Genomic DNA, 25,950 nt, shown 5'->3' with positions numbered 1-25,950 from the left:
GCATGTTAACTGTTATGATAACACTGATCTAGAATACAACTATGGCTGACATAACCATATGCTAGAAATGTGCGCATCCAAATGCTTAAAAGGAATGTCCATGTACCTGTAGGACTGCCAATGACCTCAACAGAGAAAGATATGCTATCCTGTGGTTTAAGTTTAGTGATTTCTGGTACCACTTCTACCTCTGGTACCTCAGTTTCAGAAGGTACAACCTCAACCTGAACTGTTTCAACTACAGTATCTGGCTTCAGTTTCTTAGGTGCAAAAGAAATTTCAGTTGCTTCTTTTGCCACTTCTACAGTAATAATTTGATCAAAGTGACCATCAATTGCCTCTACTGATGGTATTTCTTCTGTTTCTGACTTAGATGGAATAATTTCCTCGGCCAATTCAGTTGTTTCCTCTTTAACTGGAGTAGCTTGAACCTCTTCAGGCTTTTGTTCTGCAGTGAATTCTTTTTCCTCCATTGCTAACTTTTCCTCTTCCTCAACAATCAATAGCTCAATCAGGCTTTCCTCAGGTTTTTCCTCCTCAGATAAACCCTCAGTGATATCAAGAATAATGTTTTCAGCAGTTGTGACTACACCTGCATCAGGTTCCTTTGTTATCACATCAAAGCTTTCTGCAATCAGTTTTGTTTCATATTCCTGAACTGACAATACAAATTTCTCTTTCATTGGTTTTTGTGTCACATCTATAAATATTTCTCCCATAGAAGTCTCTTCCTTTTCATCAACTCCTAATGTTTCCATAATCTTTGTATCAGGCACAGGCTTAACCTCTTCAACTTTACTTACAGGTGTCTCCTGCAGCAGTTGATCTAATTTAGTCTGGTCCTCAAAGACTGTAGATTTTACTTCCTGAAGAGCACTCTCGATAATTTCCTCTACAAATTCTTCAATATGCAACTTCTCAAAGACCTCGGTCTCAAATTCTGCCCTCTCCTTAAGAACCTCTTCTGCTTCTACTTCTGGATGAATGAGCTCTTCAACTTCCTCACTTCTTTCCTCTTTGGTTGTCACAACAACCTCTTCTAAATGTGATGGCATTTCATGTTCTCTATCTTCTGTGATTGTTTCTGCTAAAGGTATTTCTATCTCAGATTCAATGGCTATTTCTTCAGGAACTTGCTTTTGTTCTACCTGTTCTCTTTCTTCGGTGACTGTCTCTGTAAGTGGTGCTTCAACTTCCGTCACTTGTTCAACTGTTTTTAAGACATCCAATTTCTCAGGTATGGCCATTTCAATCTCTTCAAACATTTCCTCACTCTTTTCAAGTTCAAAGTCCTCATGCAGAACTGTAACAGATGGTTTCATTTCAATCTCGATTGTTACTTCCTCTTCCTTTGGTTGCTCAGTAATCTCAATTGTCTCCTTGTATGATGTTTCAATCTCCTCTGGCAATTCAAATTCTACCACAACTTCTACTGGCTTCTGTTCCTTTTCAACAGATGTGGTTTCTGTGATTACTTCTTCAAATGTTGGTTGTTCTTTGATGACAACTTCCATTTCTTCAGGCTGTTTCTCAATGTCAATAGTTTCTTTGTATACAGTTTCTATGGTAGTCTCTGGTGTGATGTCAAGTTCAATTTCTTCAAATACAGGTTTCTTTTCTACCTCTATTACCTCTGTATAAATTTCTTCTATCACTGGCTGAAGTTCAATTTCAATTTCCTCTGGTTTTTCTTCAAGATCAATGGTTTCTTTGTACACTTTCTCTACTGGTCTTTCAGGTTTAATGTCAATTTCAATTTCTTCAAATTTAGGTTTCTTTTCTACTTCTAATTCTTCCTTGTAGGTTTCCTTTGCTTCCACCAGAATTTCTTCTGGTACTTGTTCAACATCAATAGTTTCTTTGTACACAGTTTCTGCCATTATCTCTGGCATAATTTCAATTTCTTCCAATTTGGCTTTTCTATCAACTTCAACAGTTTCTTCATAAAGTCTCTCCTCTTCTGCTTTTTCTGCCATTTCTTCTGGTGCCACACTGATTTCCTCAGGAAATTCAGTTGTGTAAGGTACCATTTTCTTGGGCAAAGAAACCTCTTCAGCCTCTTCTCTTTCAACTTCCTTCATCACCTCAACAACCTCCTCAGTAACTGACGGTTTTTGAGATGGAGTGACCTGTTCTCTAACTTCTGTGATTGTTTCTGCTAAAGGTATTTCTATTTCAGACTCAATGACTATTTCTTCAGGGACTTGCTTTTGTTCTACCTGTTCTCTTTCTTCGGTGACTGTCTCTGTAAGTGGCGCTTCAACTTCTGTCACTTGTTCAACTGTTTCTAAGACATCCATTTTCTCAGGTATGGCCATTTCAATCTCTTCAAACATTTCCTCACTCTTTTCAAGTTCAAAGTCCTCATGCAGAACTGTAACAGATGGTTTCATTTCAATCTCGATTGTTACTTCCTCTTCCTTTGGTTGCTCAGTAATCTCAATTGTCTCCTTGTATGATGTTTCAATCTCCTCTGGCACTTCAAATTCTACCACAACTTCTACTGGCTTCTGTTCCTTTTCAACAGATGTGGTTTCTGTGATTACTTCTTCAAATGTTCGTTGTTCTTTGATGACAACTTCCATTTCTTCAGGCTGTTTCTCAATGTCAATAGTTTCTTTGTATACAGTTTCTATGGTAGTCTCTGGTGTGATGTCAAGTTCAATTTCTTCAAATACAGGTTTCTTTTCTACCTCTATTACCTCTGTATACATTTCTTCTATCTCTGGCTGAAGTTCAATTTCAATTTCCTCTGGCTTTTCTTCAAGATCAATGGTTTCTTTGTACACTTTCTCTACTGGTCTTTCAGGTTTAATGTCAATTTCAATTTCTTCCAATTTAGGTTTCTTTTCTACTTCTAATTCTTCCTTGTATGTTTCCTTTGCTTCCACCAGAATTTCTTCTGGTACTTGTTCAACATCAATAGTTTCTTTGTACACAGCTTCTGATATTATCTCTGGCATTATTTCAATTTCAATTTCTTCCAATTTGGCTTTTCTATCAACTTCAACAGTTTCTTGATAAAGTCTCTCCTCTTCTGCTTTATCTGCCATTTCTTCTGGTGCCACAATGATTTCCTCAGGAAATTCAGTTGGGAAAGGTACCTTTTTCTTGGGCAAAGAAACCTCTTCAGCCTCTTCCCTTTCAAATTCCTTCATCACCTCAACAACCTCCTCAGTAATTAAGGGTTTCTGAGATGGAGTGACCTGTTCTCTAACTTCTGTGATTGTTTCTACTAAAGGAATTTCTATCTCAGACTCAACGACTATTTCTCCAGGAACTTGCTTTTGTTCTACCTGTTCTCTTTCTTCGGTGACTGTCTCTGTAAGTGGCGCTTCAACTTCCGTCACTTGTTCAACTGTTTCTAAGACATCCAATTTCTCAGGTATGGCCGTTTCAGTCTCTTCAAACATTTCCTCACTCTTTTCAAGTTCAAAGTCCTCATGCAGAACTGTAACAGATGGTTTCATTTCAATCTTGATTGTTACTTCCTCTTCCTTTGGTTGCTCAGTAATCTCAATTGTCTCCTTGTATGATGTTTCAATCTCCTCTGGCACTTCAAATTCTACCACAACTTCTACTGGCTTCTGTTCCTTTTCAACAGATGTAGTTTCTGTGATTACTTCTTCAAATGTTGGTTGTTCTTTGACGACAACTTCCATTTCCTCAAACTGTTTCTCAGTTTCTTTGTATACAGTTTCTATGGTAGTCTCTGGTGTGATGTCAAGTTCAATTTCTTCAAATACAGGTTTCTTTTCTACCTCTATTACTTCTGTATACATTTCTTCTATCTCTGGCTGAAGTTCAATTTCAATTTCTTCTGGCTTCTCTTCAAGATCAATGGTTTCTTTGTACATCTTCTCTATTGCTCTTTCAGGTTTAATGTCAATTTCAATTTCTTCAAATTTAGGTTTCTTTTCTACTTCTAATTCTTCCTTGTAGGTTTCCTTTGCTTCCACCAGAATTTCTTCTGGTACTTGTTCAACATCAATAGTTTCTTTGTACACAGTTTCTGCCATTATCTCTGGCTTAAATTCAATTTCAATTTCTTCCAATATGGCTTTTCTATCAACTTCAACAGTTTCTTCATAAAGTCTCTCCTCTTCTGCTTTTTCTGCCATTTCTTCTGGTGCCACAATGATTTCCTCAGGAAATTCAATTGTGTAAGGTACCATTTTCTCAGGCAAAGATACCTCTTCAGCCTCTTCTCTTTCAACTTCCTTCATCACCTCAACAACCTCCTCAGTAATTGATGGTTTTTGAGATGGAGTGACCTGTTCTCTAACTTCTGTGATTGTTTCTGCTAAAGGTATTTCTATCTCAGACTCAATGACTATTTCTTCAGGAACTTGTTTTTGTTCTACCTGTTCTCTTTCTTCGGTGACTGTCTCTGTAAGTGGCGCTTCAACTTCTGTCACTTGTTCAACTGTTTCTAAGACATCCAACTTCACAGGTAAGGCTATTTCAGTCTCTTCAATCATTTCCTCACTCTTTTCAAGTTCAAAGTCCTCATGCAGAACTGTAACAGATGGTTTCATTTCAATTTCGATTGTTTCTTCCTCTTCCTTTGGTTGCTCAGTAATCTCAATTGTCTCCTTGTATGATGTTTCAATCTCCTCTGGCACTTCAAATTCTACCACAACTTCTACTGGCTTCTGTTCCTTTTCAACAGATGTGGTTTCTGTGATTACTTCTTCAAATGTTCGTTGTTCTTTGATGACAATTTCCATTTCTTCAGGCTGTTTTTCAATGTCAATAGTTTCTTTGTATACAGTTTCTATGGTAGTCTCTGGTGTGATGTCAAGTTCAATTTCTTTAAATACAGGCTTCTTTTCTACCTCTATTACCTCTGTATATATTTCTTCTATCTCTGGCTGAAGTTCAATTTCAATTTCCTCTGGCTTCTCTTCAAGATCAATGGTTTCTTTGTACATTTTCTCTATTGCTCTTTCAGGTTTAATGTCAATTTCAATTTCTTCAAATTTAGGTTTCTTTTCTACTTCTAATTCTTCCTTGTAGGTTTCCTTTGCTTCCACCAGAATTTCTTCTGGTACTTGTTCAACATCAATAGTTTCTTTGTACACAGTTTCTGCCATTATCTCTGGCATAATTTCAATTTCAATTTCTTCCAATTTGGCTTTTCTATCAACTTCAGTAGTTTCTTGATAAAGTCTCTCCTCTTCTGCTTTTTCTGCCATTTCTTCTGGTGCCACAATGATTTCCTCAGGAAATTCAATTGTGTAAGGTACCATTTTCTCAGGCAAAGATACCTCTTCAGCCTCTTCTCTTTCAACTTCCTTCATCACCTCAACAACTTCCTCAGTAATTGATGGTTTTTGAGATGGAGTGACCTGTTCTCTAACTTCTGTGATTGTTTCTGCTAAAGGTATTTCTATCTCAGACTCAATGACTATTTCTCCAGGAACCTGTTTTTGTTCTACCTGTTCTCTTTCTTCGGTGACTGTCTCTGTAAGTGGCGCTTCAACTTCCGTCACTTGTTCAACTGTTTCTAAGAAATCCAATTTCTCAGGTATGGCCATTTCAGTCTCTTCAAACATTTCCTCACTCTTTTCAAGTTCAAACTCCTCATGCAGAACTGTGACAGATGGTTTCATTTCAATCTCAATTGTTACTTCCTCTTCCTTTGGTTGCTCAGTAATCTCAATTGTCTCCTTGTATGATGTTTCAATCTCCTCTGGCACTTCAAATTCTACCACAACTTCTACTGGCTTCTGTTCCTTTTCAACAGATGTAGTTTCTGTGATTACTTCTTCAAATGTTGGTTGTTCTTTGATGACAACTTCCATTTCTTCAGGCTGTTTCTCAATGTCAATAGTTTCTTTGTATACAGTTTCTATGGTAGTCTCTGGTGTGATGTCAAGTTCAATTTCTTCAAATTCAGGTTTCTTTTCTACCTCTATTACCTCTGTATACATTTCTTCTATCTCTGGCTGAAGTTCAATTTCAATTTCCTCTGGCTTCTTTTCAAGATCAATGGTTTCTTTGTACACTTTCTCTACTGGTCTTTCAGGTTTAATGTCAATTTCAATTTTTTCAAATTTAGGTTTCTTTTCTACTTCTAATTCTTCCTTGTAGGTTTCCTTTGCTTCCACCAGAATTTCTTCTGGTACTTGTTCAACATCAATAGTTTCTTTGTACACAGTTTCTGCCATTATCTCTGGCATTATTTCAATTTCAATTTCTTCCAATTTGGCTTTTCTATCAACTTCAACAATTTCTTGATAAAGTCTCTCCTCTTCTGCTTTTTCTGCCATTTCTTCTGGTGCCACAATGATTTCCTCAGGAAATTCAGTTGTATAAGGTACCATTTTCTCAGGCAAAGAAACCTCTTCAGCCTCTTCTCTTTCAACTTCCTTCATCACCTCAACAACCTCCTCAGTGACTGACGGTTTTTGAGATGGAGTGACCTGTTCTCTAACTTCTGTGATTGTTTCTGCTAAAGGTATTTCTATCTCAGACTCAATGACCATTTCTTCAGGGACTTGTTTTTGTTCTACCTGTTCTCTTTCTTCGGTGACTGTCTCTGTAAGTGGCGCTTCAACTTCCGTCACTTGTTCAACTGTTTCTAAGACATCCATTTTCTCAGGTATGGCCATTTCAATCTCTTCAAACATTTCCTCACTCTTTTCAAGTTCAAAGTCCTCATGCAGAACTGTAACAGATGGTTTCATTTCAATCTCGATTGTTACTTCCTCTTCCTTTGGTTGCTCAGTAATCTCAATTGTCTCCTTGTATGATGTTTCAATCTCCTCTGGCACTTCAAATTCTACCACAACTTCTACTGGCTTCTGTTCCTTTTCAACAGATGTAGTTTCTGTGATTACTTCTTCAAATGTTCGTTGTTCTTTGATGACAACTTCCATTTTTTCAGGCTGTTTCTCAATGTCAACAGTTTCTTTGTATACAGTTTCTATGGTAGTCTCTGGTGTGATGTCAAGTTCAATTTCTTCAAATTCAGGTTTCTTTTCTACCTCTATTACCTCTGTATACATTTCTTCTATCTCTGGCTGAAGTTCAATTTCAATTTCTTCTGGCTTTTCTTCAAGATCAATGGTTTCTTTGTACACTTTCTCTATTGCTCTTTCAGGTTTAATGTCAATTTCAATTTCTTCAAATTTAGGTTTCTTTTCTACTTCTAATTCTTCCTTGTAGGTTTCCTTTGCTTCCACAAGAATTTCTTCTGGTACTTGTTCAACATCAATAGTTTCTTTGTACACAGTTTCTGCCATTATCTCTGGCATTATTTCAATTTCAATTTCTTCCACTTTGGCTTTTCTGTCAACTTCAACAATTTCTTGATAAAGTCTCTCCTCTTCTCCTTTTTCTGCCATTTCTTCTGGTGCCACAATGATTTCCTCAGGAAATTCAGTTGTATAAGGTACCATTTTCTCAGGCAAAGAAACCTCTTCAGCCTCTTCTCTTTCAACTTCCTTCATCACCTCAACAACCTCCTCAGTAACTGACGGTTTTTGAGATGGAGTGACCTGTTCTCTAACTTCTGTGATTGTTTCTGCTAAAGGTATTTCTATCTCAGACTCAATGACTATTTCTTCAGGAACTTGTTTTTGTTCTACCTGTTCTCTTTCTTCGGTGACTGTCTCTGTAAGTGGCGCTTCAACTTCCGTCACTTGTTCAACTGTTTCTAAGACATCCATTTTCTCAGGTATGGCCATTTCAATCTCTTCAAACATTTCCTCACTCTTTTCAAGTTCAAACTCCTCATGCAGAACTGTAACAGATGGTTTCATTTCAATCTCGATTGTTACTTCCTCTTCCTTTGGTTGCTCAGTAATCTCAATTGTCTCCTTGTATGATGTTTCAATCTCCTCTGGCACTTCAAATTCTACCACAACTTCTACTGGCTTCTGTTCCTTTTCAACAGATGTAGTTTCTGTGATTACTTCTTCAAATGTTGGTTGTTCTTTGACGACAACTTCCATTTCCTCAAACTGTTTCTCAGTGTCAATAGTTTCTTTGTATACAGTTTCTATGGTAGTCTCTGGTGTGATGTCAAGTTCAATTTCTTCAAATTCAGGTTTCTTTTCTACCTCTATTACCTCTGTATATATTTCTTCTATCTCTGGCTGAAGTTCAATTTCAATTTCCTCTGGCTTCTCTTCAAGATCAATGGTTTCTTTGTACACTTTCTCTACTGGTCTTTCAGGTTTAATGTCAATTTCAATTTCTTCAAATTTAGGTTTCTTTTCTACTTCTAATTCTTCCTTGTAGGTTTCCTTTGCTTCCACCAGAATTTCTTCTGGTACTTGTTCAACACCAATAGTTTCTTTGTACACAGTTTCTGCCATTATCTCTGGCATTATTTCAATTTCAATTTCTTCCAATTTGGCTTTTCTATCAACTTCAACAATTTCTTGATAAAGTCTCTCCTCTTCTCCTTTTTCTGCCATTTCTTCTGGTGCCACAATGATTTCCTCAGGAAATTCAGTTGTATAAGGTACCATTTTCTCAGGCAAAGAAACCTCTTCAGCCTCTTCTCTTTCAACTTCCTTCATCACCTCAACAACCTCCTCAGTAACTGACGGTTTTTGAGATGGAGTGACCTGTTCTCTAACTTCTGTGATTGTTTCTGCTAAAGGTATTTCTATCTCAGACTCAATGACTATTTCTTCAGGAACTTGTTTTTGTTCTACCTGTTCTCTTTCTTCGGTGACTGTCTCTATAAGTGGCGCTTCAACTTCCGTCACTTGTTCAACTGTTTCTAAGACATCCATTTTCTCAGGTATGGCCATTTCAATCTCTTCAAACATTTCCTCACTCTTTTCAAGTTCAAACTCCTCATGCAGAACTGTAACAGATGGTTTCATTTCAATCTCGATTGTCACTTCCTCTTCCTTTGGTTGCTCAGTAATCTCAATTGTCTCCTTGTATGATGTTTCAATCTCCTCTGGCACTTCAAATTCTACCATAACTTCTACTGGCTTCTGTTCCTTTTCAACAGATGTAGTTTCTGTGATTACTTCTTCAAATGTTGGTTGTTCTTTGATGACAACTTCCATTTCTTCAGGCTGTTTCTCAATGTCAACAGTTTCTTTGTATACAGTTTCTATGGTAGTCTCTGGTGTGATGTCAAGTTCAATTTCTTCAAATTCAGGTTTCTTTTCTACCTCTATTACCTCTGTATACATTTCTTCTATCTCTGGCTGAAGTTCAATTTCAATTTCCTCTGGCTTTTCTTCAAGATCAATGGTTTCTTTGTACACTTTCTCTACTGGTCTTTCAGGTTTAATGTCAATTTCAATTTCTTCAAATTTAGGTTTCTTTTCTACTTCTAATTCTTCCTTGTAGGTTTCCTTTGCTTCCACCAGAATTTCTTCTGATACTTGTTCAACATCAATAGTTTCTTTGTACACAGTTTCTGCCATTATCTCTGGCATTATTTCAATTTCAATTTCTTCCAATTTGGCTTTTCTATCAACTTCAACAATTTCTTGATAAAGTCTCTCCTCTTCTGCTTTTTCTGCCATTTCTTCTGGTGCCACAATGATTTCCTCAGGAAATTCAGTTGTATAAGGTACCATTTTCTCAGGCAAAGAAACCTCTTCAGCCTCTTCTCTTTCAACTTCCTTCATCACCTCAACAACCTCCTCAGTAACTGACGGTTTTTGAGATGGAGTGACCTGTTCTCTAACTTCTGTGATTGTTTCTGCTAAAGGTATTTCTATCTCAGACTCAATGACTATTTCTTCAGGGACTTGTTTTTGTTCTACCTGTTCTCTTTCTTCGGTGACTGTAAGTGGCGCTTCAACTTCCGTCACTTGTTCAACTGTTTCTAAGACATCCATTTTCTCAGGTATGGCCATTTCAATCTCTTCAAACATTTCCTCACTCTTTTCAAGTTCAAACTCCTCATGCAGAACTGTAACAGATGGTTTCATTTCAATCTCGATTGTTACTTCCTCTTCCTTTGGTTGCTCAGTAATCTCAATTGTCTCCTTGTATGATGTTTCAATCTCCTCTGGCACTTCAAATTCTACCACAACTTCTACTGGCTTCTGTTCCTTTTCAACAGATGTGGTTTCTGTGATTACTTCTTCAAATGTTGGTTGTTCTTTGATGACAACTTCCATTTCTTCAGGCTGTTTCTCAATGTCAATAGTTTCTTTGTATACAGTTTCTATGGTAGTCTCTGGTGTGATGTCAAGTTCAATTTCTTCAAATTCAGGTTTCTTTTCTACCTCTATTACCTCTGTATACATTTCTTCTATCTCTGGCTGAAGTTCAATTTCAATTTCCTCTGGCTTTTCTTCAAGATCAATGGTTTCTTTGTACACTTTCTCTACTGGTCTTTCAGGTTTAATGTCAATTTCAATTTCTTCAAATTTAGGTTTTTTTTCTACTTCCAATTCTTCCTTGTAGGTTTCCTTTGCTTCCACCAGAATTTCTTCTGGTACTTGTTCAACATCAATAGTTTCTTTGTACACAGTTTCTGCCATTATCTCTGGCTTAATTTCAATTTCAATTTCTTCCAATTTGGCTTTTCTATCAACTTCAACAGTTTCTTCATAAAGTCTCTCCTCTTCTGCTTTTTCTGCCATTTCTTCTGGTGCCACAATGATTTCCTCAGGAAATTCAATTGTGTAAGGTACCATTTTCTCGGGCAAAGAAACCTCTTCAGCCTCTTCTCTTTCAACTTCCTTCATCACCTCAACAACCTCCTCAGTAACTGATGGTTTTTGAGATGGAGTGACCTGTTCTCTAACTTCTGTGATTGTTTCTGCTAAAGGTATTTCTATCTCAGACTCAATAACTATTTCTTCAGGAACTTGTTTTTGTTCTACCTGTTCTCTTTCTTCGGTGACTGTCTCTGTAAGTGGCACTTCAACTTCTGTCACTTGTTCAACTGTTTCTAAGACATCTATTTTCTCAGGTATGGCCATTTCAATCTCTTCAAACATTTCCTCACTCTTTTCAAGTTCAAAGTCCTCATGCAGAACTGTAACAGATGGTTTCATTTCAATCTCGATTGTTACTTCCTCTTCCTTTGGTTGCTCAGTCATCTCAATTGTCTCCTTGTATGATGTTTCAATCTCCTCTGGCACTTCAAATTCTACCACAACTTCTACTGGCTTCTGTTCCTTTTCAACAGATGTGGTTTCTGTGATTACTTCTTCAAATGTTGGTTGTTCTTTGATGACAACTTCCATTTCTTCAGGCTGTTTCTCAATGTCAATAGTTTCTTTGTATACAGTTTCTATGGTAGTCTCTGGTGTGATGTCAAGTTCAATTTCTTCAAATACAGGTTTCTTTTCTACCTCTATTACCTCTGTATACATTTCTTCTATCTCTGGCTGAAGTTCAATTTCAATTTCTTCTGGCTTCTCTTCAAGATCAATGGTTTCTTTGTACACTTTCTCTACTGGTCTTTCAGGTTTAATGTCAATTTCAATTACTTCAAATTTAGGTTTCTTTTCTACTTCTAATTCTTCCTTGTAGGTTTCCTTTGCTTCCACCAGAATTTCTTCTGGTACTTGTTCAACATCAATAGTTTCTTTGTACACAGTTTCTGCCATTATCTCTGGCATAATTTCAATTTCTTCCAATATGGTTTTTCTATCAACTTCAACAGTTTCTTCATAAAGTCTCTCCTCTTCTGCTTTTTCTGCCATTTCTTCTGGTGCCACAATGATTTCCTCAGGAAATTGAGTTGGGTAAGGTACCATTTTCTTGGGCAAAGAAACCTCTTCAGCCTCTTCTCTTTCAACTTCCTTCATCACCTCAACAACCTCCTCAGTAATTAAGGGTTTTTGAGATGGAGTGACCTGTTCTCTAACTTCTGTGATTGTTTCTGCTAAAGGTATTTCTATCTCAGACTCAATGACTATTTCTTCAGGAACTTGTCTTTGTTCTACCTGTTCTCTTTCTTCGGTGACTGTCTCTGTAAGTGGCGCTTCAACTTCCGTCACTTGTTCAACTGTTTCTAAGAAATCCAATTTCTCAGGTATGGCCATTTCAGTCTCTTCAAACATTTCCTCACTCTTTTCAAGTTCAAACTCCTCATGCAGAACTGTAACAGATGGTTTCATTTCAATCTTGATTGTCACTTCCTCTTCCTTTGGTTGCTCAGTAATCTCAATTGTCTCCTTGTATGATGTTTCAATCTCCTCTGGCACTTCAAATTCTACCACAACTTCTACTGGCTTCTGTTCCTTTTCAACAGATGTGGTTTCTGTGATTACTTCTTCAAATGTTCGTTGTTCTTTGATGACAACTTCCATTTCTTCAGGCTGTTTCTCAATGTCAATAGCTTCTTTGTATACAGTTTCTATGGTAGTCTCTGGTGTGATGTCAAGTTCAATTTCTTCAAATACAGGTTTCTTTTCTACCTCTATTACCTCTGTATACATTTCTTCTATCTCTGGCTGAAGTTCAATTTCAATTGCCTCTGGCTTTATTTCAAGATCAATGGTTTTTCTGTAGACTTTGTCTTCTGGCCTTTCAGGTTTGATATCTATTTCAATCTCTTCAAGTTTAGGTTTCTGTTCAACCTCTACTTTGGTTTTGTAAGTCACCTTTTCTGTTGGAACCTGAATTTCAGATTCTTGTTCTAAAAGAATGTCCTCAATAGGTTTTCTTTTAGTCTCAATAATTTCCTGGTATATTGGTTCTTCTGATTCCTCAACCTCTTTTATTTCAGTTTCCTCCTGAGGCATCTCCTCAGTCAGAGACTTTCCTTTCAGTTCTATGATTTCATGATACAAAGGTTCTTGTGGCTGTTCCTGCTCTTCAGCTTTTTCCTTAGGTTTCAAAGTAACACCAATTTCTTCGTACTCATGCTCCATTTTTGTGAAAGGAACTGTTTCTTCCAAGCTCTCATCAATATCCTTTTGCAATGTTATATCCATTGCAGAGAACTGAAGAGCTGGTTTCTTTTCAGATTCATAAGTGTCTTCAAGAACTAGTTCTACCTCTTTCTTTGATTTAACATCAAAATCAATCTCCTCATACTCTGGTCTCCTCGTTACTTCATAGACTGACTCATAGGTTGAGTCATCTTCAGAAGTTCCAATATCAATTTGTTCATATTCACCCTTTCTGTGGGTCAGTATGGGGTGTTCAACTTCTTCATATTCAGAAATTTCAGGTTGTCTTTGCTGTTCAGGTTGAAGTACATCCTCTGAAACATGAGGTCTGACCTCTTTCAAATCAGGTCCTTCTACACAGACCTCTTGAGCAACTTTTTTCTTTGCATGAATTGAGGTTACCTCTTTCTGAGGCCGAGGTGCCAATATGACCTCCTCTATTTGATAAGATGGTATAACCTCTTCTTTCTCAACAAATATCTGTGAAGAATCATCTTTGACAGAAACCACAGGATATTCTCTCTGAGGCTTTAACTGCTTTCTGATGGGTTTTTTAACCTCCTCTTCCTCGGGTAATGATTCAACCTCATCTTGAGGAATTGAACCTTCTATGTTGACAAGGCACAAAGAAGAACCAACAAAGCTTATTGAAATATGGACATTTACCAATCTATATATAGAGGCGTCCTATTTTGTAGTTAGCATGCAATGAATAACAAAATAGGAATAGTATCCTATAATTCTATTTTTAATATATATGTCAGCACAATACTGGTTATATGGTGCAGATTATATGTTTTAAAAATGTCAATATAAAGAATTGCATGAAAACATGATCTAATATTGGTTTAAACCTGTAGCATACTGACAAATGTCAAACAAGTTTGCTAAAAGTACAGATTTAATTTTTGTGCATATTTAAAATATATGACAAAGTTAGCAATTATTAATATACGATGTTTGTGAGACATATTAGATTCCACCTATCTAATTCAACTGATGTTTTGGTACTTTTCCACAGAGCAAAGGTCTTTAATAACATAACTGTTTCTATATTAAAAAAAGGTTGAGGTGTGTATGTGATTACATTACAAATGAATGTTAGTTACATAATAGGAATATAATCACCAATATCTAAAATCTTAGTTTTTGATAATCAAAAAAAAATTGAACAAACCTTGAAGTATAAGCAGGAATATTTTCTAATAGCAACATTACAGCCAAAACCGAGAATGACAGAACTCTAACCAAGACTAATTATGTGATGTTATGACTAATTATGTGATGTTATGACTAATTATGTGATGCTGAATAAGGTCATCAACATACACCTGTGGGGAAAATTTCATTTGACTACCTCAAATAGTTTTTGCATAATCAGACGTTTTCATAAAACAAACTTAAGTCCATGAAGGATACTATGAGGCAATGTTTGAGAAATCACTTTATTGGTTTAAACCAGTGCTTCTTGACTATGAGGACCCATTCTTAACTTCAACAAATCTGACAAACCTCCATATGCTAATCGTTGTATTTTTAGTCTGCATTTACTGAAGAAATACACAGTGACAAAACATTATACATTTGTAAATGAATTCAAAGTTTATTCATCGCTAAAACAAATACATACATTTTGAAACTAGTAATATATGTGTGATACATATTATTTAGTTAGTCATGGACCCCTTGGAACAACCCTCTGGCTCACAAGTTGGGAACCACTGGCCTAAACATCTATAAGGGTGATCAAGAATATACATACAGTTATGCTATCCAAATTTAAGTTGTCTCTGCAGAATTGCCTTTGAGCAATCTTGCAAAGAAACTTCTTGGGAAATGCTAATGGTTTGAAAAGATTAGATGAAGATGGCCCCACTTCAACTGAGTGGAAATGATAATTTAATACAATAACCTCTGCAGGTGTATCATATCACTAACTAATGAGATAACTGGTTATGGCCGATTTATTCTTATTTTGTTACCACAAATGCAATGTGTTTATTTTGTTGTGTTTATTTTTTTAAATTATACCAAAATATAGATGCAAATTCTAATTACAAAATATATTAGAATGAGAAGAAAATATCTGATTTAAAATTGTTAAAGCTAAGTTTAACACAAATATGATATACACTTAAATACAACAGCTCTAATCAATGAAACAAGAAATCAACTCAACAAAGGAAATTCAAGTGGGTTAAATAGAAGTATGACTCCAACAAAAAGGAAATTCAACAGCTGTAACAATATATGAGACAACATCATACAAACATACTTATGACAGATTCATTAAATTGGCTGTATATATATTAAATTAAAGATTAAGAACTCTCATACCTTAAAATATGACACTATAAATGTGAAAACAAATGGGGGAAATATGGCTCAAGCACAACTTACCTCTGAGAATAAGCTCTGCAACAGTCTTAGCTGTTCCAAACATATTCCTGGCTTCACATATGTATTCTCCCTCGTCTTCTTGGAAGGTCTCCAAAATTGTAAGGGTGCAGGTTCCATCCAGACGATACTCGGTGATATAGGTATCTGAGTCAGTAAGTGGGACATCATCAAGGATCCACCTGATGGTGGGGCGAGGTATTCCAGTTACAATACAGACAAATTGGATTCTTTGTCCCTGTGTGATGGTGATATTAGTAAGTTGTGTAGTAAAGCAAGGTGCTTCACCTTTGGGTAATAATGGTTTGGCCTCTTCCTCCTCAACCTTTGTGGGAACCTCTTCATGGGGTATCTCCTCCTCTAGCTCCTACAATCAGAAAATAATCTGTATACATGTTTAGAGAAATATAGAGTATACTGTATTCCCCATCTTCACAACTCTGTCCATCCATCCATGTTATGAACTTTGTTCTAATATACTGAGACCAAACTTGAAATGGGGATGTCACAAATTTGTGAACTTTCTTCCAAGTATTTTAACATGCAACATTTTCTCAATATTTAAAGAGCTCCTGTGTATGTTTGACAATTTTTATATTGCAACAAAAGTATCAAGACTATATTATTCATCCCAATAATTTCTGACATTAGAAAATATACAAATATATATTCATCATGTTCATAATTCTCAACATCAAATTCACACATGATCTCAAGCCTAATACATTTGTAATCTAAAAAAAACGTGTTCCTTTAAATCATGAATAACTGATATTTACTGATACAGATTTAATTCTGTTAATTCATTACAAAAACAAGCAATAAAAATCATACCTCTTCTGGAGCTGTCTTGACTTCTGGAAGTTCCTCTTTTGGCAAGGACAGTTCAAGCTCTGTGGTGACTCTTTTAACCTCTTCAGGCTGAGTCTCCTTGGCAATGACCTCTTCAATCTCCTTGGTGATGACCATGGAGATTTCTGGAACTGTCGCCCTCAGAGGAACTCCCTCCTCTTCAGAAAGCGGCATCTCCTCAACTGTGACCTCCTCAGGAGTAGTTTCAGCTGCCTCCCTGGTCACTAGTTCGAAAGAAATCTCCTCCGTCTCCCATTTCTCAACATCTTCAGTAGTCATTTCCAGGGTGATGACCTCAGATTTCTCTGGAGTCATTTTTTCTGGTGCTATTACCTCTTGACCCTCCAGTTTTCCTTCTCCTTGTATGGCCATATCCACCTCTGTAACTTCCTCAGAATGAGGTGCTGATTGTAAACAAATTTCTAAACTTAACTTCAATGTTAGAAAGTCGACAATATTAAAACAAAATAATTGTTTTCTGTTCATTTCTTTCTTTCATTCTTTACAGTTCTGCAAGTCTACATTACAATTAGTTTATTCTTCCAATCTAAATTTTCAACTTAGTCATCTAGGAATATATAATGCATGCATACAATAAAAAGTGTCTACAAAGTCCACTCCAAGTGTTAGAAAAAGATTGTCCTTGGTGGACAGGTGAAATAGTTGTAAGTGAAATTTTTCTGCACCTAAATATTATCCTTCTTGAACTAGGCGTCCTTTAAATGGTGATGTTCAAGGTAAATCACTGTAAACAGCAAATTTGCATTTGATGCATGACCCATAGTAGAATGCTCACAAAAACTACTTCTGAACTCTTCTTGAACTGTATAAAAAATTTCTTCACTTTTTAATTATTTGAATAAATTTATTATAATTATCAGTGGGTTCACTCAATACATAACCAAGGACAGGTGAACATGTTTTTCATAACTTTTGAAGGGGCTGATTTTCAAAGACTAGCAATCTAACACATTTTCATCATGTGATAGTAGTTTGTTTTGAGCTAAGAAATCTAACACATTTTCATCATGTGATAGTAGTTTGTTCTGAGCTAAGAAATCTAACACATTTTCATCATGTGATAGTAGTTTGTTCTGAGCAAAGAAATCTAACACATTTTCATCATGTGACAGTAGGTTCAGATGACACAACTAACTATGACTAGAAGATAAAATTGTCTGCAAGCATGAAATTATCAAAAGTATTTACAAAACAATTAATTTATTCCTGAAATTTATGTTGTGTATAAAAATTATGCTAATTCCTTTATGATTCTACCTCACCAAACATGCCAAAAATGCTAGAAGAATTTATGCTGGAACTTGTACCTTTGGTTGACAACCTGTCAAAAATGCAAGTAATGCAGAATTAAGCTGGAACTTGTATGTTCAGTTGCCATGTCATTGCATAGCAAATGCAACTCTTACATATTCTTTCAAAAAATAATATGGCATAAAATAAAAAAGGTGTTACTTCTTCATTGATTGTACTCTCATCAATATGTTCTGCATTAAAAGTAAATCTCAAAAGTTTGCTGTGACTTAATACAGCATGTCTTTTGCTGTGACATTCAAACACAAAAAGTCTTTGGACTTCATACAGCATGTCTTTTGCTGTGACATTCAAACACAAACAAATCTTTGGACATAACACAGCATGTTTTAAGAAAAGCAAGAGACTGATTTGTAAAATGGATATGAAGAAATCAATGCTGATGATGAAGGTTAGTTTTGTTTTGATGAAAATGTGGGGTACAATATTTTGTACACATTTCATAAAACTATACATTTGTTAATATACTGCATAAACTACAACTTTTTAAAACTAAAGTATTCATCCAAATTAATCGGGTATTACATGACAGTCATGGTCAATTATATGCCTTGCAAGAGTAATGCTGGTTTTTTATCTTCAACCAATGATCATTTAATGCTGCATTCAATCAATATCTATCATATCCAGTGCTTTGACACGGACAATATCCTCATTTGAAGATGGTATTAAAATTGGTCAATATCCTCATTTGAAGATGGGAATGAAATTGGACAATATCATCATTTGAAGATGGTATTAAAATTGGACATGTCCTTATTTGAAGATAGTATTAAAACTGGACAATATCCTCACTTGAAGATGGGAATGAAATTGGACAACATCGTCATTTGAAGATGGTATTAAAATTGGAGGATGGTCTTGTGCTATGACAAAATAAAAAAAAGAATTTGACACAGAGCAGCTTTTGAACATCAGAAGTATTAATTCCCATTGCTCTTCATTTGGAGAGTTCCTAAAAGTGCGTGAATCAAATCCCATATATAAGATCAACAATGCCATCAATATTTTTCCAAATGGTTCCTTTCTTGCCAATTTTGGGTATCAACTTCTCTCAATCAATGACACACAAAATGTGGATTTTGGATTCTATATCTTTGAAAATCATTTTTAATTCTTTAGCATTCAAGTACATTTAACTTTGATCCAAACATCCTGATAAAGCTAACAGATCTGTTTATTGTGTCAAAAAAGACATCAAAAAGACTGTGACTATAAAATGTAAATCTCTGCTGGCAGATCACTGGGTTATAAAATTAATTTAAAAATATACAGTCATATAACTGTCATATAAAAAAAGTTGAACTGGAGTGTCTCATAGGAATATACTTAACAAAAACTGCTCTTTATTTTAACATTTTGACCTTTAATACAATGCATAAAAATGCTATTGGTTTGTTTGTCTGAAGGTGGATGGGCTGTTGCCATGTAATGATGACTTGAAAAGTGCATTTAATAAACGATCTAGAATATCTGGTCAACTGAAGTCCTTCTTTTTCTTTGAACATCAGGTTCTAAGTATCTGGTCAACTGAAGTCCTTTGTTTTTGAACATTAGGTTTTAAGTATCTGGTCAATTGAAGTCCTTCTTTGTCATTGAACATTAGGTTCTAATTATCTGGTCAACAGAAATCCTTCTTCCCGGACTTTGAACATTAGGTCCTGTAGATCGTTTTATTTTTATATTGTTAAATGTCAGGTTACTTTTATTTGGAAGGGTCATTTTTCCTAAATTTGTGTTACTGTGTTAATTTGTACATTTTTTAAACTTTACCTTCAGTTGACACCATATTCTATTTTGCCGCAGTACTGTAAAAAAAACTGCGATATACATACCCACCCCTTGTCAAGATTTAGCTGGACTAGGGAGCAAACAGACAATTGCACTTTGTTTATAACTGTCAGAATTTCTTCTCCAGTACAGCAACTGCCCTGACATACTCAGGTATAGTAAAATTCTGCATAAAGTATGAACTGTAGCTAGGCCTACTCAAGCATTCCTGCAAGTTCACAATGTTGTCAAAGCTACAAGGGAAACCTAATATCTTCACATCATTTTTATATGTCCTCCATAGATATAAGTACTCTACCAATGTTACTGGTATAGAAAACATAGAAATCAATATTTACTTGTGAAATCAATCATTTCTAAGAATTTGGTGGTACACTCATCTAAAAGACTGTGCTACTTTAATTGTAGGAGTTGTTGTGCCTCAGTGGTTAGTGTGCTGAATTGTGACCGAAAGGGTGTGGGTTCGAATCCTTCCATAAAAACAAGTCTGGGTCAACTAATGTGGTGTGTTCCTGGGCAAGGCATATTATTCCAATTGCCTTGACTCTAAATAAAACCTTGTGTTGCTGTGTCATAAAGCACCAACAAAACTTGAACTGTCAGTTGTTATTGCCTTGATCAGAAATGTTAAACCCTGGCCATTCTGAATGCTTTATTTCTATTATCTTAGAATGGTTATCTGTAATCTGTGCACCTTTGTTTACATTAAATTGGAATAGTTTTCTTGCTGGTATCATGATTTAAGCTTAGGAACTCTCAACTGAAATCTGCAAAGTCATTATAACCATGCTTTTAAAACTGTCTGAGACAGGAAGACTGGTAAAAATACAATCCATAAGCCAAACAAAGCTATTCCCTCTTTATCAATTTTTCTCATACAAAAATAGACTTTCCAGTTCTTATGAATGTGTATTTTATGGTACATGGTTTCTATGATTAAGATGTTTTTCTTCCTTTTATTTTCTTCTTATTTGAACAATGACCATTTCTCCCATTTTCATGAAAAGAATTTACATAGTAGAATGCCACATGAAATGGGTCCATTATTTAAATGGTAAAATTGAGAGGAATCAATCATATACATATGCCAGATCTAAAACATATTCAGGATTTATTATTTAGAAAAAGCAGACTGTTAAACTTATTAGAAGTTATTACAAAGAGTATTGTGGAACAGCACATTTTATGCCCACTCATGTCTGACAGACCTACATAAAGCATGGATGGCCCTGAAGACTATCCATTAATAGGTTCAACGTTCCTATGTAGGGCATAGATGGCCGTGAAGATTAGAGACCAATGGGTTTGACAGACCTATGAAGGGCATGGTTGGCCCTGAAGATTATAGACCAATGGGTTTGACAGACCTATGAAGGGCATAGTTGGCCCTGAAGATTAGAGACCAATGGGTTTGACAGACCTATGAAGGGCATGGTTGGCCCTGAAGATTAGAGACCAATGGGATTGACAGACCTATGTAGGGCATAGTTGGCACTGAAGATTATAGACCAATGGGTTTGACAGACCTATGAAGGGCATAGTTGGCCCTGAAGATTATAGACCAATGGGTCTGACAGATCTATGAAGGGCATAGTTGGCCCTGAAGATTAGAGACCAATGGGTTTGACAGACCTATGCAGGGCACAGTTGGCCCTGAAGATTATAGACCAAAGGTTTGACAGACCTATGAAGGGCATGTTTGGCCCTGAAGATTATAGACCAACATACCTACCCAGTGTATGTTGACCCAGAAGATTATAGACCAAAAGAGTTCAACAGATATATGCAGGGCATGGTTGGCCCTGAATATTATAGAGCCATGGGTTCGACAGACCTATATAGGCATGGATGGCCCTGCAGATTATTGACCAATGGGTCAGAATGACATGGACATCTGGTCAATATATCATATGTAGTCTTCAACTAAACATACAGAAACCATTATTATCTTAATCTGAGTTATCATGACTGTTTTTCTGTATCCCTAGGTGCAGACCATCCCAAGTTTTATCAACTTACTCTAGAACAAAAACTGTTCTGCAGACATTAATTCTTCTTTGAGATGTAATTACACTTACCTGAATTGAAAGTACATTGTCAGGAAATGAAATGTGTGGGCAGAAACTTTTTTCTTTTTTCAGTCATGATGACCGTGACCTTTGACATCTTGACAACAAAATCAACAGACTTCCTCCCTGTCCCAAGTGCATACCAACCACAAATTTTGGTCCAGTTTGTCATTTAGAATTATTGGTATTGTGCAGCTTTTTTCTCCTTCAGTCAGAGACCTAGATTTTGGACCAGTGCTTCTTAGCCCATGGACCAAAACTGGGTACCATGCTGTTTTTGAGTGGGTTGCCAAAATCAACCTTAATAAGTTTCAAATTTCCAACCATTGTGGTTTTTCAGCATTTGATAGGTGATAAGGCTGACACCACAAGCTGGGTTGCTACTAAAAAAGGTTAAGAACCACTGCTTCAGAAACAATAATCGACCGTCTTTTTCCTTACCTAAAGTGCTATCCATTTACACACTTTGTTCCAGATCTATGATGTATAACTAATATTATTGTGCAGAAACAAATTTTCTTCTTTCAGAGTGACCTAGACCTTTGCCCTTCTGACCCCCAATTTGGTACACTTCTTCCATACCCTAAATACAAATCATCCACAAAGCATGGTAACTTTAAATTGTAGAGAACTTAAGTTATTGTGCAGAAACAGATGATGGACTGAATCATAACACAATATGCCAATATACAAAAGTAACAGCTAGATGAGAACTGTTATTGGAGTCATTTCTCTGGAAATATTAAATAAAATTTGAGTCTTAGTACTTAAAATTAAATTCAAATATCCTCAGCATTAGTTTAAGGAAATTAGCTTCAAATCGTTTAAAAAAACATGTCCATGGAATTAAGAAATGTGGCAGCTGCCAACACCTAGATTATGTTAATCCTTATGGTTGTTGTTTTTTGTGTTTATTTAAAGAGATTTTGTACTTATTGCACTGTAGTAAAATCTGTTATAGACTCTGTATTGTGGTATATTTTATTGAGATGTTTGGATCTGCTGTACTGTGGAAAAGCTTGTTATAGACTCTGTATTGTGGTATATTTTATTGAGATGTCTGGATCTGCTGTACTGTGGAAAAGCTTGTTATAGACTCTGTATTGTGGTATATTTTATTGAGATGTCTGGATCTGCTGTACTGTGGAAAAGCTTGGTACAGGCTATATATTGCAGTATGTTTCATGGAAACACCTGGACTGACACACTCTGGGAAAGACTACACTGTGGTACATTTTATAGAAATGTCTGGACCTGTTGCACTGTGAAAAAGCTTGGTGCAGGCTCTGTATTGTGGTGGTACATTTTAATGATGACCAGAGAATAAGGAACAGTAGCTGTTTCTAGAAAGTGTATGAAAATAGGGATAAACAACAAAAAACCAGACTGTAACATATTTCAAGATCCTTGCCTATTCAAGGTAAGTGGGGTGGATTGTGGCATTTTTTTCATTCTAACTTTCTCTACATACTTATGTATATAAAATTAGAGATTTTCTACAAGGTTATACAGCATTCTCTCTTTTTATAATGTCTCTAATTATAATGTCACTCTTTATAATGTCTCTCTTTATAATGTAGTTCAAGAAAGCCATAAAATTGATTATATCTATTTAAGGGTGTGTGTGTATATCAATATATATATATATATATATATATATATATATATATATATATATAAAGTGTGTGTGTGTGTGTGTGTGAAATGTTAATACTTAAAAAATACAGGACAACTTTGTAATGTCATATTTAAGCCATATATATATATATATATATATATATATATATATATATATATATATATATATATATATATATATATATATATATATATAAATCCTAGACAGGCTCACTAATTCGTATACTGGCTTATAATATGACGCGCCTATATGCTGAACAGCATTTACAGTATGAGTGTTGAGATATATTTGAATTTTATTTCTTAATAAAGACATTTTAAATTACTATTGATAAATTCTCTTTAAAATATTTAATGCTCAAATGTTTATATAACAAATGTAATGAGACACATTTCAAGACATTCTCTTATATGTATACCTTGATATAACTATCTGTTTCAGGTAATTTGCATTTTGCTTTTCAAGTCCTCCCTTATATATGTATACTTTTATGTCTATCTGTTACGGTTAAATCATTTCAGTTTTCATAACCAACCAAAATAAGGAATACTTTTAAAACTATGTACATTTATTACAGGCAAAAATTCCCCTTTTCAAAACCTACCCTAAATATGAATACTTACACATGTTTAATTTACAGTTAAAGATTTCCTTTTGCAAGACCTACATATATATGTATAAATTTATATGTCTCTGTAGCACAGAAAATGATTCCCCTTTTCAAGACCTACCCTAAATATTTATACCTTTTTTATAATTCTGTCTATGACATGTAATGATTTCCCATTTCAAGACCTACCCTAAATATTGATGTTTTTATAATTCTGTCTATGACATGTAATGATTTCCCATTTCAAGACCTACCCTAAATATTTATAAGTTTTTATAATTCTATGACACATAATGATTTCCCATTTCAAGACCTACCCTAACTATTTATATGTTTTTATAATTCTGTCTATGACACGTAATGATTTCCCATTTCAAGACCTACCCTAACTATTTATACGTTTTTATAATTCTGTCTATGACATGTAATGATTTACCATTTCAAGACCTACCCTAACTATGTATACTTTTATGGAACTATCTATTAAAGGTACATCTAACAAGATCCATTTCTCTTTTCATGACCTACCCTAAATATTTATACCATTATGGGTGAAATTTGAAAATAAAGATTATTTGCTAAAGGATCTACAATTAACTACACTTCTTACATCAAGAAAATAATATAAAATATTGAAAATAATGTCTTGTAAATTTCTATTAAACAAGAGAAGGAGACATGTATAGACAAGAGTAGAGTAATGAGACAGACTAAGGAGAGACTTGCTTTGCTTTTTGGGGTGAAATCATGCAAGAAGGAAAGCTTGGTGGAGCATGCAACTCGCATTTAAAGGATGTGCATCTTCACAGCACTAAACTATCACAGGATTGTCCAAGACATTCAGTTTACTCTTAAAGTCGTATGTTTTATTTTTGGCCCTTCATTACTTATAGAAGAATAGAACTTATCATTATACTTTGAAACTGCAACACTTAATATTTGAGGTCAAAATTAATAAATATTACAGTTCATGAACATGTCCACAATTTCTCAACAGCATGTTTAGCAATGGTTGCACTATTTATACATATCTGTATTTATTTCAAACAGTTCTCAAGATCCAGTACCTAAATTATACAGGATGCATTGATTTAAAAATTCAGATTTGGAGTAAATTAAAGTTTATCCCTTTAAGTTTCCATACTTGTTATTATAAATACCAATATTTCATACTCTTACATTCCTGATAAACAGACTGCCAGTCTTCTTCTTGTCATTATTATCATCTAATACTTCTAAGTTTTGATTAATTGCAAGTTAAAAAAAAAATTCTATTAAAATGTGCTTAGAAATTTTTAAAAATGTTCTTAGAAATAAATATGAATCTGTCAAAATGACCCATTTTTATGAATATGTCAAAATGTACAATTTTCATGAATCTGTCAAAACATACCATTTTCCTGAATCTGTCAAACTGTATCATTTTCATGAATCTGTCAAAACATACCATTTTCATTGCAAATTTGCTCTTAAAGAATGACACCTTCCAAATTTCTCTAAAAAATTGTCACCTGGTGATAAATTGTGACTTACCTTTTAAAGGTGAAATAACTCATGCTTTAGGGGGCCAACATTCCTGGATACATGCTTATCAGCCACTGCTGTAATCAAACTTTTGTCATGCTTAACTTCTAACAAGTACATGCTTACAGATGTATGTCATATGGTTGGGGATATTGTGTCAATACATTCAATATATGACTAGCAATATATCAAGTCAGACCACTGAATGAGATACAAAACATAAATTTGTATGTACAAAGTAAAGTTAATAATGAAGATGAAAATAATCACCTAATTTTACCACTTGTTTTGAGGTCATTTTCAAGAATCAAAAAGCTCTGTCATAGAAAAATTCTGGGAAAGGATTTTTTTCCTCCTTTTCATGGCTGTTACTTTTGAAATGATGTGTATGGAATTGGAGCTAATATTTTGTACTACTTGCATGCTTCTTATATTTCATGATTCTGTTTTTGAAAATAATCTTCAAACTTATGTAAAATAATTATTTTTAAAAAAATACATATCAGAGAAAACAATTTAAATGAAAAGACCATAGAAAATTGTTTCTATCATGAAGAAAAAGAATCACAAGTATTTTTCTACCTAAATAATGATTCTAATTATATGGGCTGATTTTAATTTTAAAAAACAGATGTGCACAGTAATTATGGGGAAAGAATGGTGAAAAGCTATACTGACACAATATCACCAGTATTAAAAATGATATGCATGGCTTTTTCAGACACCAACATGTAAAATGTTTTATCAATAAGGCATGTTCATAAATTAAAAAGACCTGATGAGATCTGATTGTTATTAATAACAGTCAATCTCCATCAGCACTGACTGCAGTTGATAGACACCGATCTGCCAACATATTATGCAACAGCAGATCTAACTCTGCACTGTCTGCAG

At 35.0% G+C, this 25,950-nt stretch overlaps 1 protein-coding gene across 38 annotated transcripts in view; it reads right to left on the bottom strand.

The window, feature by feature from the left end:
• The window catches only part of LOC149789875 (uncharacterized), a 704,306-nt gene that overhangs the window by 438,696 nt on the left and 239,660 nt on the right, over nt 1-25,950 (bottom strand). For 35 of the 38 annotated variants that reach the window (XR_016423748.1, XM_089971883.1, XM_089971882.1 and 32 more), the window contains 3 exons: nt 16,074-16,495; nt 15,243-15,606; nt 107-13,450 (listed from right to left, as the gene is read on the bottom strand). Coding sequence is in view for 37 of the 38 variants with exons in the window: in XM_089971883.1 (XP_089828009.1) it covers nt 107-13,450; nt 15,243-15,606; nt 16,074-16,495 (14,130 nt within the window). In the remaining variant the exon portion in view is untranslated. The remainder of the gene's footprint in view (nt 1-106; nt 13,451-15,242; nt 15,607-16,073; nt 16,496-25,950) is intronic. The other 3 variants (XM_089971920.1, XM_089971921.1, XM_089971912.1) reach the window with 2 other exon arrangements.

This window comes from Sinohyriopsis cumingii, chromosome 10, assembly GCF_028554795.1.
Source record: "Sinohyriopsis cumingii isolate HCF-2022 chromosome 10, ASM2855479v2, whole genome shotgun sequence".
Classification (NCBI taxonomy): domain Eukaryota; kingdom Metazoa; phylum Mollusca; class Bivalvia; order Unionida; family Unionidae; genus Sinohyriopsis; species Sinohyriopsis cumingii.
Note: the sequence above shows the minus strand (reverse complement) of the source record. Positions and strands in the feature narration are given on the sequence as shown.